The sequence below is a fragment of the Impatiens glandulifera genome, chromosome 3, assembly GCF_907164915.1.
Source record: "Impatiens glandulifera chromosome 3, dImpGla2.1, whole genome shotgun sequence".
In the NCBI taxonomy this organism is placed as follows: domain Eukaryota; kingdom Viridiplantae; phylum Streptophyta; class Magnoliopsida; order Ericales; family Balsaminaceae; genus Impatiens; species Impatiens glandulifera.
The window spans coordinates 4,944,722-4,963,875 of record NC_061864.1 but is presented as its reverse complement, the minus strand read 5'-3'; the positions used below and the strand labels follow the sequence as shown (position 1 = coordinate 4,963,875).

At 30.8% G+C, this 19,154-nt stretch overlaps 6 protein-coding genes and 1 non-coding gene across 7 annotated transcripts; 2 read left to right on the top strand and 5 right to left on the bottom strand.

The window, feature by feature from the left end:
- The first annotated feature begins 35 nt into the window (after window positions 1-35).
- LOC124929443 (molybdopterin synthase sulfur carrier subunit) lies at window positions 36-544 on the top strand. Its single transcript, XM_047469804.1, has one exon. It carries the CDS (start codon window positions 91-93, stop codon window positions 409-411), a length of 321 nt encoding a protein of 106 aa, XP_047325760.1. The 5' UTR covers window positions 36-90; the 3' UTR covers window positions 412-544.
- Window positions 545-808: 264 nt separating this feature from the next.
- LOC124930735 lies at window positions 809-2,697 on the bottom strand. Its single transcript, XM_047471082.1, has 2 exons — window positions 1,681-2,697; window positions 809-1,162 (listed from the first exon to the last, which is right to left on the bottom strand). The coding sequence occupies exons 1-2, from the start codon at window positions 2,521-2,523 to the stop codon at window positions 1,031-1,033; spliced, it is 975 nt and encodes a 324-aa protein (XP_047327038.1). The 5' UTR covers window positions 2,524-2,697; the 3' UTR covers window positions 809-1,030.
- A 2,846-nt stretch (window positions 2,698-5,543) lies between these two features.
- On the bottom strand, window positions 5,544-7,597 carry LOC124932660 (probable protein phosphatase 2C 2). The gene is made up of 4 exons (XM_047473322.1): window positions 7,045-7,597; window positions 6,430-6,618; window positions 5,995-6,165; window positions 5,544-5,876 (listed from the first exon to the last, which is right to left on the bottom strand). The coding sequence occupies exons 1-4, from the start codon at window positions 7,552-7,554 to the stop codon at window positions 5,544-5,546; spliced, it is 1,203 nt and encodes a 400-aa protein (XP_047329278.1). The 5' UTR covers window positions 7,555-7,597.
- A 481-nt stretch (window positions 7,598-8,078) lies between these two features.
- TRNAH-GUG lies at window positions 8,079-8,150 on the bottom strand. The gene has a single exon. It is a non-coding gene; the product is annotated as a tRNA-His (tRNA).
- Window positions 8,151-10,904: 2,754 nt separating this feature from the next.
- Window positions 10,905-12,965, bottom strand: LOC124928964 (protein PARTING DANCERS homolog). The gene is made up of 8 exons (XM_047469219.1): window positions 12,776-12,965; window positions 12,273-12,397; window positions 12,115-12,203; window positions 11,894-11,989; window positions 11,707-11,801; window positions 11,599-11,639; window positions 11,440-11,505; window positions 10,905-11,169 (listed from the first exon to the last, which is right to left on the bottom strand). The coding sequence occupies exons 1-8, from the start codon at window positions 12,963-12,965 to the stop codon at window positions 11,017-11,019; spliced, it is 855 nt and encodes a 284-aa protein (XP_047325175.1). The 3' UTR covers window positions 10,905-11,016.
- A 176-nt stretch (window positions 12,966-13,141) lies between these two features.
- On the top strand, window positions 13,142-14,887 carry LOC124931549. Its single transcript, XM_047472037.1, has 6 exons — window positions 13,142-13,643; window positions 13,755-13,805; window positions 13,901-14,034; window positions 14,245-14,345; window positions 14,423-14,799; window positions 14,830-14,887. Exons 1-5 carry the CDS (start codon window positions 13,254-13,256, stop codon window positions 14,599-14,601), a joined length of 855 nt encoding a protein of 284 aa, XP_047327993.1. The 5' UTR covers window positions 13,142-13,253; the 3' UTR covers window positions 14,602-14,799; window positions 14,830-14,887.
- A 1,898-nt stretch (window positions 14,888-16,785) lies between these two features.
- Window positions 16,786-18,462, bottom strand: LOC124932883 (transcription factor bHLH18-like). The gene is made up of 3 exons (XM_047473595.1): window positions 18,256-18,462; window positions 17,191-17,559; window positions 16,786-17,069 (listed from the first exon to the last, which is right to left on the bottom strand). Exons 1-3 carry the CDS (start codon window positions 18,451-18,453, stop codon window positions 17,001-17,003), a joined length of 636 nt encoding a protein of 211 aa, XP_047329551.1. The 5' UTR covers window positions 18,454-18,462; the 3' UTR covers window positions 16,786-17,000.
- Between the last annotated feature and the right edge of the window lie 692 nt (window positions 18,463-19,154).

Sequence of the window (19,154 nt, the reverse complement as noted above, 5' to 3'; positions counted from 1 at the left end):
GGATGTTTAATTTAGCATGAGTTTAGAAAAAAAAAATGTGTTTATAATTGATGAATTTGATTGATTACTGTGAAAAGGATTTGTTATATAATGGATGGGTCAGCAAAGACTAAGAATTTGATGATATCAAAAGAAGATGATGATGATAAGAATGGGAAGAAGATAATAGAGATAAAGGTTTTGTTCTTTGCTCGAGCGAGAGATATAGTTGGTAAGGCCGATATGAGGCTAGAGATGCAACAGGGCAGCACGGCTAAGGATTGCATAAACAAGATAATCGGGGAATTCCCAAGCTTGGAAGATCTGAGAGGGTGCATGGTTCTGGCTCTGAATGAAGAATATGCTCATGAATCTGTGCTTGTTAAGGATAGGGATGAATTGGCTTTCATACCACCTATAAGTGGAGGGTGATTGATTGACCATTTCTTCTTTCACTCATATTTACTATTTACTCATGTAAAAGTAAATAAAAATAAGCCTTTTCTTCAATTGGCATGTTGTGCTCAAATCCTGGAATTGTAAAATAGTTTTAATTTGTTTGGGACTATATGGTGTTTTTAAAATAAATACAAATCAATTTACTAGATTTGTGTTATTTAACTAGCTTTGTGATCTATAAACCCTCAAAATAATATTAGTTTTCTTATCATTTTTTACATAAGAACAGGCATCATAGTTTTACTGCAACTAAAAAAAGGTAATAGAGATATTTGACCATGTTCTTTCTAACCTCAACATCATAAATACAGGATAAATGAATGAAGGGAGGTGAAATAAACAACAATTTTACTTCAAATTTGAACCAGTGAAGGCAAAAAAGAAAAGGAGTAGAATCCAATTATGCCATTGTTAAGACATAAATACACATTTCCATACATTTTCCACATATAACTAGGTACATAGATATAACACCGCGAGGCCGAAAGTATGCATGATTCACACACATACACAATCGCAAAAGCATAGAAACTATTTCTTTGACTTAGATAAATACATACATACAGCCAATTCACATCTCCTCTCTTTAATTTTATCTCAAGGTGACCACCGGCCATGGAGCTACACCAGGTGCTGGAAGTGGTGGGCGAATAACAGGAACCCGTTTCACAATTGAGAAAGCTTCATTAAGACGTGCAGCACGGCTCATGAACTGCGATACCTTCTGCAGATTGATGGATCACAAGTAAATAGAACATGTATCATCTCAATTGATAAATGCTTTCAGTTTATTTTTTAATCAATCAATGGGCAGAAAAGTGAAACAAGAAAGAGTAAATGGCATACACACAAACAGATCAACATGACAAAAGAACAATTGGGTTATGCCTTATTCTATTCATGGGTATTGGATATTCGTGTAAGGGAACTAGTCTCAATAAGAATTAGTACACAATTCCTAATTATCATCTGGTGGATCTTATGGGAAGAAAGGAGCAAGAGATTGAAAAGCAATTTCCTTAAGGCTCTCATATTCATCGATAAGATGTATGCAACCTTCTCGATGTGGGAACTAGTTTAGTTGTGTTGTTTCTTTTCGTTTGCTTCGCTTTTATAGTCTCTTTATCATCTTACATTCATTTCAGTTAAACCATGTATAAACATTTTCATCTTCTAGTAAGATATGGCATAAGATTGGCAAAACCAGTAATAAAGAAGATATATAGAAACAATAAGACTGACCTTCTCGTCCGTTGTAACCTTGAGATGCAATCCTTGAGTCTTCTTCTTCAACTTGTTCCATCTACGTCCCAAAATCAAGAAACCCATGACTGCAGCAGCAACAGAGAAAGTCCATACCGGGTTAACTCTAAGGCAACAATACTTTAGCAATTGAAACGGGACTTTCCACCACACAACTGTTATGTTGCTCCTCTCTCCTCCTCCCTCGCCAACTGATTTTGCTGACACCGCTTCCACAATTTCTTCCCTGCCGCTAACACAGTCTGCAGGAGCAGGAGCCAAGGTAGCACTAATCTTCTTCTCCGAAGAAGAATCCTGCGAACCGTCGTCAGAATTCGCATAAACATGCATACCCATCTCGTTTTGAGTCTCGAAATCACCAAATTCCATTGGATTCGATCCTTTCCCAACAGAATCGGACCAGTACTTCCGAAACTCATTCTCAACGCCAATTCCTTGAAAAATTTCCTCGCTTTTCACATTTTCAGAAAAACCCAATTCATTTCTCGCATCAAATTCCTCAAATTTCCTATCATCAGACCTATCGCTAGCTGAATCAGACCAGAATTCCCCATGTTCCTTCCTCGGATACCTACTCTCCGATCCCGGATCAATCCAACTTGGATTATCAGACTCAACAGAACCTTCCTCAATCATCACACTCTCGTAATTTTTCTTCGAATCAATTGAGAAATAATCCGCCCGAATCATCCCTCCTGAATCACCCTCAATTCCTTCCAGTCCTCTCATGACATCGCCCGAGTCGGAAGAAACAACAGAAACAGTCTCGCCGGAGCTCTGAAGCATCTCCCAATCTGCAAACTCGCTGCTGTCTCGGTCCATGATGAATGAATTCGTTATCGTCGTCCCTCACCCACAAAATAAAAACAAAAAAATAGTAGTTGTAATCTCTAAAAGGAACACCCGAACCCTAGAAAAATGGTATGAAATCGTAACAGATATGATAATATGATGACGTTTAACAAGATAGAGAAGAGAGAGAGAGAGAGAGAGATATAGAGAGAGAATAGGAGGGAGAAGAATGGCCGCATAAAGCCAGCAGCAGCTCAAATCAATAAATTCGGTCACTTTTTTTCGGCCCTTTGTTTTTATTTCTTTTGTCATTTATTTAAATATTAATTATTTTCTCTAAGCTGTAATCAGATACATTAACTTTTCCGTCCATTTAATACGTGGCAGTTTTGCATTGGTTGGTTGACTAGTGATAGTGATGACCGTAGAATTTATCCCATAGGGCAATGAGTATGGCCCACCGACAGAGTTGTGGATGTCTTTCATCGTCAAATATCACTACATGTAATTAATAAATAAAAAGTAAAAAGAAAGAATATCAAAATAACCCCCTCACCTCTAAATTCAAATATTCAGTAACACCTAATCTCTTAAAAGAGCTATATTAGCCTCTCAACTTATATGTCCATACCTACAAAATTGCACTAAAGAAAATACATGATATAGGATAAATGAAAAATATGATGTCAATAGAAGGTGATAAATTAAATATTAAGAATCATAATTAATAAATAAAATATTTCATTATCACGCGTGAAGGCTATAATTATAGGATATTATGGCTTTTAAAAAAATTAAAAATAATAAAAGTAGATAAATTAATGTTTGTGTACACAATGTATTCTATATGACAGACAAATGATAATTACTCAATTTAATAAAAGTGTGCAGAAATTTTAGAGTTGACAGCTTAAAAAACGACTTTTTAGGAGTTTAATTTTTTTAAAACAAACACCTCTAAATCCAAAGTAGCCTTGGCTCTTGTTTTTCCTCTTGGCATTTCGTTTAATTAGAGGAAATAAATAGTTATATTATTTTATGTTATTTGTTATTTATAATTAGTATTATTAATATTAAAATATAGTATGCACTTGTTTCTATTGTTTGTTGACCAAATGCAATGAAAACCTCAAGAAAGACTTACCAGAAGGTATTTATAATAGGTATGAATTATGAAATGCCACTCAAGAAAATTAAATAACCAAGTCTATTTTCAAACAGTTTTATTGGATTATTCTTATATTAAAAATTAGAGCTGGTCTTATTTTATTTTATTTAGTTATTATAATATTTTTTATGTTTTAGATATTTAATAAATTAAATAATTAAATGATTTGAAAATAAATAAATATACAAATATTCTAGAAAGAAAGAAAAAGAAAACAATTATAACGTTACACCGAACTATTAGTTAGGTTAGGTTGTAATAGGGACACCAAAATCAGCTTACCACCTTGGCCACTTTTATGACATCAGAAAAGCAGTTGATGAATTAAAACAAAATAAAATTATTTGAAAATTCATATTTTGTGACTATCATAATATCCCTCATTTTTAAAATTTACATTAAAAGTAGATAAAAAAAAATTATAAAATTTTAAATCAAGTTACATAATTTTTTTATCTAACTTTTTGTAATAGAGAATTAGTTTTATTTTCTGACAAAATAAATTAATTTATTTTGTAGTAAATAAGTATATATACATATAATAATGGTTCAATTAATTTTGAAAATTATTGTATTTTATATATATCTTTAGTGTTTAATAAGTGATAGTAGTAAAATATTTGTCTAGTTATCTTATAATATTTTTTATTTTTTATTTTTTCATTGTAATTTTTTGTCCATAGATTTAAACGGTGTTTATCAATTTTAATATAATATATATATATATAAATAGTTTTAAAAATAAATATTATTATTTTATTTTTTTAATAATAATATTAAAATTTTATAAGTCGACGATGATCATTATTGATATTTAAAAGTGTCGGCAAGTAGGACAAATCATTTTGTTTTCCAACAAGTAAGAAATAAAAAATAAAAAAGAAGAAAAGTCTCTCACCCGACCCGAGAGGCCCATGACCCACGAGTTGTTTGAGTAAAGAGACCTCACCGACTCACTATCTCTATAAATGAAAGGGAGGCCCAGCCCAAAAGAAATAAAAACAAAGAGGTCCAATAAAAAGCCCATAACCAAATGAATAACTCTATGATTCAATTACCCGACTATTTGGTCTATGCCGATCAAATTGAAAAAAAAAAGGTCACATATACAGGCTTAAGCACATTTAAAAATATTAATTTATTATATATTACTAAATTTTTTTAAAATAATAATATTTTTATATTCATTATATATTAGCTATTATGCCATCATTTATCACCTCACGAGTCATGATCAATTGTATGAAAAAACATTTATAATTAATCAAGTCACTATTCAATTCTATTTAGAAAGATAAAAACATACTTTTCAACTTCAAATTAAAAATCCTAAATATGTCAACTCATGTTTCTCAAATTAAATTTTAAAAAAAAACTTAAAGTTTATGTTTAAAAATTAGCTCTACTACACTCTCAAATAGACTTCTTCTTTTATTATTTTAAATTTTCATTCTAAGAGACTTATATAACATTTCAACAATGAAACTAGATAGACAATTTGAATTTTGAAAAGATATATTTAACTAGGCTTTTGATTAGAGTTGTCAAATATATACTTATATAAAAATTCATAAATGAGTTTAGTCATAATAGAGAGATTTTTTGCTAGACCATATATATATATATATATATATATATATATATATATATATATATATATATATATATATATATATATATGATTTGAATTAATCCTAACAAAGATTTTGACCAAACTTTGGTGGTGAATTTATTTGCAGTTGTGACTTTTAGTTATGTTTTTGAATTAATTCCTTATGGTCTTAAATTTTGAAAATATATAATATTTGAACTTAGTTGGATAATATTAATGTACAAATGGGGGTAATGTAACAATGTAAACATTACAAATGAAAAGGAAGGGCTAGAAAAATGGTTGAAGATCCACCAACATGACAGTGATATCATCTCGGCAGCCTCGGCTGCGCGACATGTCGAGAAGCGCTTTCGTTCCCGATCGTGCCGAATCTCTCATGACCGCATCAACGGCCTCCTGGCCGGTGACCTTATCCCACAGCCCATCAGAAGCAAGAATGAGAAAGTCACATTTACTAATGTCCGATGAAGTAAGTGAGAAAGTCTTAATCTCAGGGTCGGAAATGACCCATTGTTTAAGATATCCATCTCCGATCGCCCTCGAAACCGCTAGCGATCCGTTCACTCTCCATACTCCATTCCAACATTGCACGTAACCACCCTATACAAATTTCAATTGGGTGAGCATGCATGCATTATAATTATTATATTGTTTTTTTTTTTTTACTTTTAAATGGTTCAAATGCGAAGACTCTAATAGATGAAATGAATTAACGTACAGAATTTTGGATGCGAATACACTCGTCTTCACGAGTGAGGCGGTGATCGAGAGTGAGAAGATGAGCAACTCCATTCCGGCTCAAGACCACTCTGCAATCTCCGGCGTTAGCCACATAAACTTGCCCATTCTTTATTAGCACACTAGTTGCGCAAGCTCCTCCATTCAAATTCTGTATCAGAAATTAGAGTTAGAGGACATTGGAAAGAATTGAACCAAAATATAATATACAATGTTTATTTTAAAACCAATATAAATATTTGAATATATAAAGTTTTTAATAATAATTAATTAAAGATGTGTAAGGTTAATATTGCATATGTTAAAATTTTATCATTTCAATACTTAAGATACCATGGATCTCTTTTTGTTATTATTAAGATTAGTATATATGATCTTGATCTAAATTTAAGTACCCGAAAATGCCAAAAAGTACCTTGTTAAGAAATTGGGTGTCGGTTTCCAAATAACCTCGTCGAATGGCATTTTCAGTCACTTGACTATCTATTTTAAACTCGTCAAATATTGTAGTTTTGAGTTCCTTAACGATGTTCTTCCCTAGGTTTTGGGACACAAAATCAGCTGCAGCTTCTCCTCCATGACCATCAATTACAGTAAAAAATGCCTGCATTTATTATTATTATTATTTGCATTCCCACCACTAAATAAGAAAAATGAATGCTAGTTTCTCCTTGGTTCTATCTCTTTAAATTTAGAGTTGATTGAGTCTAAGCTTATTTAAAAACAAAAAGAACCAAGAAAAAGCTCCTAGAGACTAAATTAATTTTTGTTATAAATACTTTTTTTCATTTAAATTCAATCTAGACCCAAAAATAGTTTTAAAATGTGAGCATGATGGTTTTAATGACTTTTTAAAATTTACCTAGCACAATTTCTCATTGTCAAGTCAAGTCAAGTCATGATTTATACTTCAATATAATTTAAAGCATTCAAAATAGATTTTTGTCACTAAATAATTAAGTTATTTAGTGTGTTAAAATGGTTGTAATCAATTAAAATGAAAGAAAAAGAAATTAGATTATATAGTTACCTGTTTAGGGTTCCCCATTACATCAAGCATGACACCATATCTATCCTCCATTGTTTCTTTCCTAGTCCCTTTACTAGTAGCCAAAAGGAAACCTCTTCCTTCAACCTCATGAACAACATTATGATCATAACTATAGTTATTCATGATCATCTCTTTCTTCTTAACTGCAATTTCATTGAATAATTCAAACTCCTCATGAAGCTGCTGATCACAATCGGGAACAACAAGCATACTCGGCCTCCTCTTCAACATTTTAAGACTTCTCTGCATATGATCTCTATTACAATTTTTTCCAATATTAACACCATCATTTGACATACCCATATTTTCCCCTCCTTCGATCCTCGGCTTTTTTGTTATTTCATGACTAATGGCTGAAAGTGGCTGAGGTGATGTTAGGGTTACGCAGCTCATGTGAATGGACGATGACTTCCGAAAACCTCTTATAAGGAAGCGGAGAAGGAGAGAAACAATGGAATGAAATGAAAGAAACTCTTGAAGATCAATCATACTTTGGTTTTCTTCTTCTTTGGATTGAAAGAAACTAGTAATATTATTATGTCTGTTTTAAAGGTAGTGTGCAAAGAGGAGATGGAGATGTGGTTTATAAAGAAGGGAATTGGTATCTTTACAGATTAGGTGAAAGAGACATTAATGGCTTTATTCATGGTGATTATATGAGTAACTGGTCAAATGGGGACTTTGAGAGTTTACACCTAATGAAGAAGATGAGCATCAATTGGTATAAACAAAAAGTATATATTATAATATACATATATGATTGTGACATTTTGGAAACAGTCAAAGACATATATAACACATGAACAAAGACTTGGTCTTTTGAAACTTTAAATCCTAGTTTGGTATGCTTCTACCTTAAGAAATAAATCATTTTTTTATTAAAACATTATTGGACCCTAAATTTAATTTATCAAACAGTTTGTAAGAACTTTAATGCGTCGGCTGTCCACATGATGTTGACCAAAAAAAAAAATTGTCTTTTTGAAAAATGGGGTAAAATAAATAAAAAAAAGTGTGGCTGCTGGGATTCGAGCCCAGGTCTCCACGGCCACAACGTGGAATTCTTACCACTAAACTACAGCCACTTTGTTGATAAAGAGAGAAGGGTAAAATAATACATATAGTCTCTAATTCAATAGTTATCATTTAGACAAAGTCAAACCAAATTAGACTGAGCGAGGCAATAATTGCTAATGATCTCAAAACAAATCTCAGAAAAATATTCTAACAAAACCTTTGATTTTTAATTTTGAGTTTTACTCAAAATTTTCATTTATCACTTTATATATTTTTTCAACCATTGACCTATTAAGTATTAAGTAACAATAAAACTAATGATTTCTAAAAATAGCAAGTATTACCCTAATAGAATTTATAGAGAATTATCTATTGATCAATTTGGAAATCTATCATCTTTCCTCACCTCTTGCAATTTATCCATCATGGTTATATATGTTAAAACAACACATTAATTTTCTAAAAGAAAAAGTAATTACCACAATTTATTATATAAAAAAAGAAGAAGATGGTAGATGACTATGTCATAATAGCAGTTGTTGTCAATGAATTGGATTTATAACCACAAATGCATAATTCCATGTTAAATATATAGGACAAAGATCAAATATAAAAAAGTGTTTAATTGGCCATACTTATTGATAGTGTTAGGTTTAGAACTATTTTTTAATTTATTTTATGCATAGTGTGAGTACAATTAGCTAATTCTTTAACCACGTTTGGAAAAATATATATATTTATGCATGGAGGCCTTATATATATATCTAGACTCTAGGAAAATGTATATTAAAGAAAAAAATACTCTTAAAAGAAGTGTTTATTATAAACATTTTTTTTTATGTTTAGGAATTGAATCTAAGACTTTAAATATTATTGAATTGGTGCACATATAACTTATAAGCCAACTATTTAAGCCATCAATGGATTTAGATGGACAGATTACTTGATTTTCTTTTATATATTGTTACTTGATCTAATCTGGTGTTGAAAAAGACTTTGTAAACTTGCTGAATTAGTATTAGAACTGCTAGAAAATCTACCTTTTTTTTTATCAGGCCAGATTTAAAGCCGGCTATAAAATAAAGCAGGTGACAAGGGGCCGCACAACAACCAACTGATCACATCCAAAGGAATTGTTAATTTCTTTTGGGATAGTTGATTGAGTCTTAATTTTCTTGGGGTTTATTATTTTTTTTATTAAGGTGTCTATAAGTGTAATGTTTTGTCATTGAGATGCAATATTAATATTGCTCCTTGAATTAAAAATAAATTCATATAAGATTCTTGTTTGAATAGTGGGCTGTTTTTAACTAAACTATGAATACAAACAAAAATATAGATATTTAATTCGAAAATAAATATATTATATTTTGTAAGTCAATGCAATAAGATATAAATGAGAGTGGTTTAAGTTTAACGACAAAACAATAAAAAGACAATGGTATTCAAAGTGTAATCAAACACACCGAGATTAATAACAAAATAAACAAGCTCATAATTTCAAACTTAAATAACTTAAATAAGTGATGGATTATTTTATCATAAAAATGAGGATGATCATGTACAAGGAGAAGTTGACCCTTTCAAATCCTTAATTGGGCTATTTGAAGAGGCCGGGCTTCTAGAAGTCGGCTATATATATATATATATATATATATATATATATATATATATATATTCATGCATAACTACACCATGTTCTAAGTAGAAGCATATAAAATAAAAATACAAGTGGATATAATTCATTGGCACATGATAATTAATAAGCATAACTTACAAAAATGTTAAACAAAATAGATAAGACCGAGTCTATTGTCAGTTTTAGTTTGACATTGCTTTGTTAGAGCAAAATTTATGATATTGGTTGACTTATATTATTTTGTTTGATCATGTAATGGTGCCAATATTGGCCTTTATGAGGGACATGTTTTCAAGGAGACTCATAAATTATAGACTTTTTTTTTATGGTTACCACAATATTGTGGCCTGTTATTGTTCCCATTTGAACTCTAAATGTTTGCCCATTCCTCCTTGTTTCCCATATTTCATAATGTTCCAATTGTTCTTTCTAACTAACTTCATTCACTTAATACATTACTACTGGTCGAATGTTGTGTTAACCTATTCCAGACACACACAAAAACTCTAGTTTAAAAAAATGAAAAAATAATCTTTTTGTATGACTGATAACCATGTAAAGAAACTACCTGATATAAGTTTTGGTATGAAATTAAACATTCGAGTGGGTTTTACCTTTGATGAACATTTCAGCTGTGTTTGTGTGTCTAACCGACAAAATGTCACGTTTAATTATCATTTATAACACATTAGGTTGAAGTGGATATCATGATTGTGAGGGTTATGCTATTTTCTTATAATAAAAAGTTAGTTCGTAACTTTTGATTGAATCTGAAATTGACAGCACACTCTACCCTAATCAAGCTTGAAATTGTCAAACAAATTGGCTGTACATAATCAAACCTATGATTGTATTTGTATATTTCTAGCTATGGTTAATCAACCATAGACTTTCTTTCCAATACAAGAATTTGTCAAAGTCCACCAACAGAAATTATATGTTAACCTAATAAGATAGTTCAAGTGACAAGAGAGTGGTTTCTAAGACATCAAATGTCATGAGTTCTATTCTCACTTAGAATGCCTTAAATTGAAGTAAATGGCATGACTGTGAGGGTCATGCTAACATCCTTCGTTAAAAATAAAAATAAAAATTATATGTACTTGTTTTGCATTAGTTCCTCATTTCACTTTTTCAATTTTATTGCTATTTTTAGAATAGTTTGACCTTCTTCTGAAAGTTTACTCAGCACTTAACTAACATGCAGTTCACATTAATCCGTGATAACTGAAAGCAATAACGGAAATAGGTCAATGAGATAACAAATAGGCTTAGTATGAAGATCTTACATACTCTCATCTAATGATGCGCGGGCTGAGGTAAAACTTGGGATCCCTGAAAAACTTGATAATTGTCTCAGCTTTGTCTGCTGAAAGATCAGTGTTTTCCAGTATGAACTCCTTGGATGCTTTAGCAATTGCTTCGATGGATCCAATGGCTTGATTAAGCTGCATAAGGTTATGCAAAATCAATACAAGGGTATATTATATGATATAGTATCTAATTATGATCAATAGTGCCATGAAATATACAAAATCAAGAAAGACAGAATGTACATATCTAAACTAACTTTTTTTTTGTTCTTCCTTTCTTTCTAAATAGGGTTTTTTCTCTAGAGGAGGCTAGCACAACATATACCCTAGTTTTCTTCTTATTTATATTAGCAAGAGTTTACCAAAATCAGGGAATTTTTCAGCAGAAAAGAATATGGCAGTTACCGCATTTGCATCATGGCTGTCTATACCAGGAATTGAAGTGACCACTCTTAAGAAAGCATCCATCCCCTGCACAGACCTTTCTTTCTATACAGGAGACTCAATGTCGTCTAGGTCAGAATAAGAAATGCGACAATAGATGAAATGTAAAAAGGATCATACCTCTGCCTTCAATTTGGATATGACGTTTTGCTGCTTACATACTGCAATGCATGTAATTCAGTTAAACAAATACCTTGAAAACTAAATTTATCAGGACTAGTTCCTAACCTCCAAGAGCAAGACTAATCTTTACAATTTTTTCAAAACCCATCTCTAGGTCTAGAACAGGCACAAAAGATGGCCTACCAAGCTCCATTCCATGTCTTCAATATAGGAAACAAATTCAGTTTATTTGACATGTGATAGATTCCTAGCACAGAAAGTAGTTGAAGTATTCTGTTAACAACATACGCACCTAAAATAAGATGAATTAAAGGAATCGTTCTGCTCCATTGTTGGGAGAGTGACAACAACATAAAGATTAGCAAATTGCTGCTTTAGTATCTTAACTCTACAGATAAAGAAATCAAAATAACTCAAATGACGAGAAGACATTAGTTTGGAAAAGTGCAGGATTAACTCAAAAACCGCTATGGATCAAATGAAACACATTAATTTAGAGCAGTAGAAGCTTACCTGGAAAAGACAGGTGTAGTGACACTACAATCCCAATTTGTCACAAACATGAAGGCAATAGATAAACCTCCACAATTGAAGATAAAATCCTGCACATTATCTTGTACTTAAGGAAAAACACGATTTCATGATCACGAGTAAAACAAATTCGCATTTACAGGAGCAATCGGGACAAAGTTGAGCCTGAAAGAATTGGCATTAAGGAAGGAGGAGATGAATCCGATGAAGGAAGGATCCTGACCGTCTTTCCATGTGCTACTCATCATACAAACCCCAAAGCCACCTTCAATATATTAGATAGAGATAAAAAGAGTAAAATATGTAATAATCGATGACAGATCTATTCAAGGAAGAATTTCACGAAGCATATGTTTGGAACAAACATTGGATCATTATATTAGGTACACTAATCTTAACTCTCAATGCCATATCAATCATGAGAATAATCACGCTACATATTCCGTTCCTGAAACACAGTATCTCAAATTCTAATCTCCAAATTTACGGATAAAGATGAGATTAATGACGCAAAGCAAGTGATAACACAAAAATGATTCATGTTTCAGCAATGATACAAGTACGTTCCAAGTATTCGTAGCAGTGAGAATTGAGATCACACTCTTTTTTCAATGTAGCAGCGATTAGAATTTGGAAAACGTACAAGTTTCACCTGAACTAGAGGCATCGAAACGGTTGGATGGAGCTGATTCCCTGTAATTATGCCCTAGGCTCCCCGTCACCATAATCCAGAGCTTTTCGTTGTTAAAAGAAGGAGATGGAAATGGAGTTTCACATTCCTTTGAAAGGCGCGCGTAAGTAGTTGAAGTAAGTAACTGCTCTTTTCCTTTCATCATCGAAAGTTAAAAAGACTATTTTGTCCTTTTAAGCATAGAAAACATATTTGTCCAATTTTAAAGGTTTTAGTATTTATTTAAACATAAATAAAGTTAATGGACCATTTTGAATATATTGAAAAGTTTAAAAACCTGTCGATGAGGTTTTCAATTGATGACCACTGCCCGGACCGGAGTTGCTGTCGGCGGCTTCCGTCTTTAACAATATCGTTCTAGATTTCTCCGTCCATTCCATTCCCATTTCATTTCATTTCAATTCTTTCATTTCTATTTCCTAATCGAGCGATGATGATGAAGATGGGTTTTCTCGCACCTTATTCATCCACTATTCTCACTCCTCCCAAAATCCTCCCCAAGTTCTACGGTTTTTCTCGAATCCGTTTCTACAAGACTGTGAGGAATCCCAGTTTCTTATTTAGAATCGACGCGATTTCTCGATCTATCACCCGCCCTATCGCGGTTTGCTCATCCAACCAAAAGCCGGAGAATGCCCAAGTGGAGACGCGTCAGTCAGAAGAGATTTCAGGAGGCGATCTTACGGCGGAAGAGAAGAAAAATGTTAGAGAGAGCTGGAACGTTGAAGTGGGAAGCCCTTCTCTACGGTCCCATTTGCCTGCCGCTAAGATGAGCTTGAATGACAAAGCTTTCTTTCTTTTGACATTCACTGCTTGCACGGTATGTTCCTTTTCTAAAGGTTTTCTTCATTAGCTGCTTTTACAGATTTGACAATGTTATATTACTTGAAATTTGTCTGGATTAGTTTCTTAATTTTAAACTTGGATGCAGACTTCAGTGGCATTTACAAGTCTTGTCATTGCAACTATTCCAACCCTATATGTAAGTTTATTTTCTCTCATGGAACACCCTCTTTTCAGTAATACTGTAATAGGCGATGGTTAAGGATTAAGGAGATAGACATGTGTATTTTTTAGGCAATGGGTAGAGCTGCAATATCAATGTCGAAGCTAGCAGACACGGTAAGAGAGGAGCTTCCTAGTACAATGGCTGCAATAAGACTTTCTGGAATGGAAATTAGTGATCTTACTCTGGAGCTGAGTGATCTAAGGTAAACTTTAATCGATAAAAATAGCTTATGTGACCCATTTGGGAACACCTGAATACAAAAATTCTGGATCCTGAAACGTATATCGATGAGTTGTTTTTCATATGGAGGCAATTTTATCTGATCAATTTCGTGGTTTAGTAAGAAAAACTGATCAACATGAAATTGAGTACTACTAGTGATAATGTGTTTACTACTTGTTGTATATAATAGTCGTGAGGTAACTGATGGGGTGAACAAATCTGCACAAGCTGTGAAAGCAGCTGAGGCTGGGGTTCGAAAAATCGGTTCTCTTGCCCGCCAACAGACAATGTGTAAGTGAAACTACCTGATACTCTTAAAACAACCCAATAAGAGGGGACCTAACATCAATGTGTTTATTAATATATAGCTATGATAGAGGAAAGGGCAAACCTGCCCACCATTTCATTACAACCAGTAGTAACAGGTGCAGCAAAGAAGACTTCTCGTGCTGTTAGCCAAGCCACGAAGTCCTTGATGAATATGCTCTCTGGCGTAGACAAGGATGGCGATGATGAACATGAATCCTCCTCAAACAGATTAGTATGATTTCTTTCCTTGTTTGTTGATTCTACCTCGAGCTGGTTAAAGCTGAACCGGGTATATGCAAGAAACCTTTTTTAGGTAGGATCCAAGCTTTGTATTTTTGTCTGTATGAGAAAATCTAGGTTAATAGAAACACTCTCTTGCCGTATGTATAGATGAATGATGTTACATTTCACCTAACAAATAAAACCAAAATATAAGGTTGTTGTTGGATGGGCTTTAAGATTTAAGGTACTCTGTTTTTGTCTGTCTTTGTTTCAACGTACACTTACAGTAAGAAGTTTTGTTATAGTGCAAGATCAACAGTTTGTTGTTGGATGCTCTTGTTACTCTGTCTGGACAAACGGTAAAATCTCTGTCTTTCTTGCAACAGATTCCCATTCATGTTTTTACATATTATTATTATTGATGACTTTCAATTCTATTTCCGGTATTCTAAGTAAAAATTGAATATATAATCTTTAATCTTTAAAGTACTCCACTCTCTGAGTACTTATATTGTTTTGAAGAGTTTTATTTAAGGGTCAGCAAATGGAACAGCATATAGAGGATCTACTATACCATATTAAAGACCCTCTCGTAAAAATCTTTAAAATGTTAAGATTGAGAGATAATATTAATTAAAATATTTATAAATTTTAAATTAATTTGGAATAAATAAATTTTATTAATTTAATTCAAAATAATTAAATTTTTCTTCAAACCAAAATTTTAATTTGTAACTTTTTATTTATTTATTTCAAAACCAAGACAGCTAGTATTTAACTTTGAACTAGACATCAATCATCACCATATAGGATCCCAACTCATGCTGCCAGTTTATTCTAGATGATAGTTTTGATTTTTTGGTTCATGCTCAAATTTTGGTAAATATTTATTATTTTGTATATTTATTTATTTTTTTTATTAAAATTATCTTTATTTAAATAGTATTAGAATATTAATTTTAAGTTAAATATTTGTTTTATTTTTTAATTTATTAAAATCTTATTATAAGACTCATTTTTTTTTATTCTTTAGTTCATTATATACAAATATATATACTCTTTTTTCGTTAGTTCCTTATATTATATATATATTTTTATTTTTCAATGATAAAATTGAAAAATCAACCAGACCAAATCGAACCAACGTTTAACCGTCTGATGAAGATTTTAAAAAATTGACACCAACTATTTGAATGATTTTTTTTATTATTTAAGGAAACGATTGTCCTTTTCTTTAATTTTTTAATGACCATATTTAAGCAATGATTGACGAGAAAAAATTATTTTTTCCAGCAAAATTGCACATCCCCTTCCACATTAATTTCAAATTTTATGTACTAATTATTTCTCTATTTATTAATAAGGCCTCTTTCTTTTCTTATTTCCAACTGTCCCTCCATTCTTCATTTCAGATTTTGTTTAAGCTAGAAAGCGCATGAGCTAGGACAACGCCTTTTCCAAATTTTTAATAAAAATTCTTTAGTATTATTAGTTTCCGATGAAAATTAAGTTTTTTTTATTTGGTTATATATTTTAGTCTTATCAAAATTATTTTTTTACAATTTGTTTAACTAAAATTAGGAACGACAATATTCTTTTACAGTTTCTACCTAGAATTGTGGCAGTCCAATTTTTGGGACCAAGGACACAGACTATATCTACTTTGAAAGAAAAGTGATTAATTTTAAATATTAAAAAATAATTAATTAAATAAAAATAAAATAAATATATTTTAGTGATGAAAAATAATTGATTTGATAATTATAATATATTAAGAATGAGATAATTTATAAAACAAAATGATAAAAATCTTTAAATAAAAACTTAAACTAGCTCTTTAGAATAAGGCTGCAGATATAAAAAAAAAAGTTGCTTAGCTAAAAATAAATTTTATTTTATTATTATTTTAATAGGCAAGTAAATCAAACCAACCATTCATTTTAATTGGGATCAAATTCACTATTTCAGATTTTGTGTTTTATTATTTACAATATTCACAAAAATTAATTATTTTATAAAATATGTGAAAAGATAAAATGAAAAGTCAACCTAATTTTTGTGAAGGTGATACATAATAAGAACACAAAATCTGAAACAACAAATTTGATTTCTCAATTAGAAATTAGAAAGTAATTACACTAGAATTGATAATAAAATTGTATAGAATTCTCACACCAAAATACAATAAATTCCAAACAAGTGCACAAAAACACAAATTGACATTAGAAACGAGATAAAGATACAAATAGACAGAATTCAATACACTAACAATACAATTATAAAATATAAGTAACCAAAACACACAACAAACAACAAACGGACTACTAACAAAAACAAACTCGAACCCACAATCAAACAGATATAACCCTAGTTATGAAATTCTTAATTAGATCATTCTTCAATGAGCTGATTTTGTTACTCCGACAATAACACTTCTAAAGCGCTAACGATATCCTTCAATTTCATGCTGAGCCCATCGCGTATCTATATAAAAAAAACATTCAAATTTTGTTAAATACTAAGAGTACTAATGTCCTCGATCATAGACCTTTCAATGACTTCTTATAATCCTATTAATTAGTAATAACTTTGAGAAACTAATTACCATAGTAATGAAGGTGATATCAATGTAGTCTTCGAAAGGCAATGAGTTCATATTAACTATGGAAAGATTAAACTTGTCTATCTCATCGGTTATCCTTGACAAATTCCCTTTCTCTTCTTTGCAATGGATTTTTATAAGAACATTATTCCCATTAGAAATGACCTTCACAATGGGAATACTTTGATCAATGTTCTCTTGACCCGAAGAGGAGCTTTCATGCATGTATGCAGACACCACATTGTCAACCGAGGATCTTCTAGCGTTAATGTTGCGATTCACTCGCTCCTGAATGTTGGCTTGGTCATGTCGGAGTTTCTCAATGTGCTCGATGGTGCTCTTAATGATGTTATCCTGGTCAATTATGGCATCCTATTTTTATTTTTTTTTAAAGAAAAACAGTTAGTATATATTTTACTTAATTTAGCCCTAAATAACATTGTGAATGCTTACAAATCAAATCAGGCCAGACCATGAGGGTTGATTATATATAGTTGTGTATCCTATCACTTATCACTTATGCAAGTTTTGTTTTTTTAATTATTTCAAACACTTTTTAAAAATGATATACAGAAATATAATATTTAATGTTAAAATTAATAAAATAACTTATTGTTAATTATTATTTTTATATAAGTGGTATATATGTATATATATATATATATATATATATATATATATATATATATATATATATATATATATATATATATATATATATATATATATATATATATATATATATATATATATATATATATATATATATATATAAATGAAAGATTCAAACCTTGAGAGAAACATAATTATTTTTTTATAGTCTGTCCTCAATGCCAATGCCATATGTTACATGCATTATATATCCTATGACAAGTATCGGTCTGCAGCCTAGACCTACATTTTTGTTTTTAAATATATATAGTATATATAATTAAGTTAAGATATAATAATTTAATTTTAAACTATTCCAAATAAAATAGAATTATTATGAGGATGAAAGATCGATATATTATCAAAAAAATAATTTCAAAAGTTAGAAGAGTTTTATCTATTAGATATATTAGATACCTCTGGTAAGCCTGGAAGCATGGAGGTGAGCCTTGAGAAATGCTCAGAAATAATGGATGAATTATCTTCTTCTTCTTCTAGGTCTTCATCTTCTTCTAGGTTTTCTTCTTCTTGAAGATTATTGAATAGGATTCCTTGAGAATGAATATTATCATCATCATGCTCACCACCACATGGATCTTCTTCATATGTTCTCATGATCGATCTTCTAATTATTAACCACAAATATTAATTAATTAATTAATTAATAATAAATCTTATATGATCTTGAGATGTTATATATGATTTAAAATGAAATCTGGCATATATAATTAATTAATTAAACCCGTCATATATATAATATGTATGTACAAGTAATTATATTACATCTTCTTCTATATATATATAGTATCAGATTAGAAAATAGGGAGAAATATTGGCTCAATAATAATAATAATGAATTACCTTTTAGATCTTAGAGCTCGATCGATCGATCCAGAGATTGAGAAATTAATGGCGATTAATTGAGAGAAAGTGAGATATCCTTCGAGTACTTATATATATATCTCTCTCTCTCTCAACGGGTGGTGGTCGGGTTGCAAATGGTAAGGAACTCGTGGAACTTGAGGCGGATAAATAATAATAAAAATATATCTTATTTCTTATATATCACTTCAAATTTATTCATTTTATTATCTTATAAAGTCACAAGAGTAGTACTGTTTCATAATACCATATATTATATTAAAATACTTGTACCAGAATCTTTTTCAAACAAACCAAGAATACTATATATTTTTGTTTTACTAAAACCGCAATCAGAAAAGGAAAAACTTAATGAAACCGAAAAATGCATTTGATTAATGGGTATAAGCTCGTTTATATATATATATATATATATATATATATATATTAACTTT

What these genes read in the sequence shown, in the direction of transcription:
- LOC124932660 (XM_047473322.1), bottom strand. Translation starts at nt 7,554, where the DNA reads ATGATTGATCTTCAAGAGTTTCTTTCATTTCATTCCATTGTTTCTCTC. An exon ending in ACACCCAATTTCTTAACAAG is followed by an intron (nt 6,166 to 6,429) that starts GTACTTTTTGGC and finishes TTTCTGATACAG; the next exon opens with AATTTGAATGGAGGAGCTTG. An exon ending in GTATTCGCATCCAAAATTCT is followed by an intron (nt 5,877 to 5,994) that starts GTACGTTAATTC and finishes AAATTTGTATAG; the next exon opens with GGTGGTTACGTGCAATGTTG.
- LOC124932883 (XM_047473595.1), bottom strand. Translation starts at nt 18,453, where the DNA reads ATGAGAACATATGAAGAAGATCCATGTGGTGGTGAGCATGATGATGAT. An exon ending in TGCTTCCAGGCTTACCAGAG is followed by an intron (nt 17,560 to 18,255) that starts GTATCTAATATA and finishes AAATAAAAATAG; the next exon opens with GATGCCATAATTGACCAGGA. An exon ending in ATATCACCTTCATTACTATG is followed by an intron (nt 17,070 to 17,190) that starts GTAATTAGTTTC and finishes TTTTTTATATAG; the next exon opens with ATACGCGATGGGCTCAGCAT.
- LOC124930735 (XM_047471082.1), bottom strand. Translation starts at nt 2,523, where the DNA reads ATGGACCGAGACAGCAGCGAGTTTGCAGATTGGGAGATGCTTCAGAGC. An exon ending in AGGTTACAACGGACGAGAAG is followed by an intron (nt 1,163 to 1,680) that starts GTCAGTCTTATT and finishes ATCAATCTGCAG; the next exon opens with AAGGTATCGCAGTTCATGAG.
- LOC124928964 (XM_047469219.1), bottom strand. Translation starts at nt 12,965, where the DNA reads ATGAAAGGAAAAGAGCAGTTACTTACTTCAACTACTTACGCGCGCCTT. An exon ending in TTTAATTCATCTTATTTTAG is followed by an intron (nt 11,802 to 11,893) that starts GTGCGTATGTTG and finishes CCTATATTGAAG; the next exon opens with ACATGGAATGGAGCTTGGTA. An exon ending in GATTAGTCTTGCTCTTGGAG is followed by an intron (nt 11,640 to 11,706) that starts GTTAGGAACTAG and finishes CATGCATTGCAG; the next exon opens with TATGTAAGCAGCAAAACGTC.
- LOC124929443 (XM_047469804.1), top strand. Translation starts at nt 91, where the DNA reads ATGGATGGGTCAGCAAAGACTAAGAATTTGATGATATCAAAAGAAGAT.
- LOC124931549 (XM_047472037.1), top strand. Translation starts at nt 13,254, where the DNA reads ATGATGATGAAGATGGGTTTTCTCGCACCTTATTCATCCACTATTCTC. An exon ending in TGACATTCACTGCTTGCACG is followed by an intron (nt 13,644 to 13,754) that starts GTATGTTCCTTT and finishes ACTTGGATGCAG; the next exon opens with ACTTCAGTGGCATTTACAAG. An exon ending in TGCCCGCCAACAGACAATGT is followed by an intron (nt 14,346 to 14,422) that starts GTAAGTGAAACT and finishes ATTAATATATAG; the next exon opens with CTATGATAGAGGAAAGGGCA.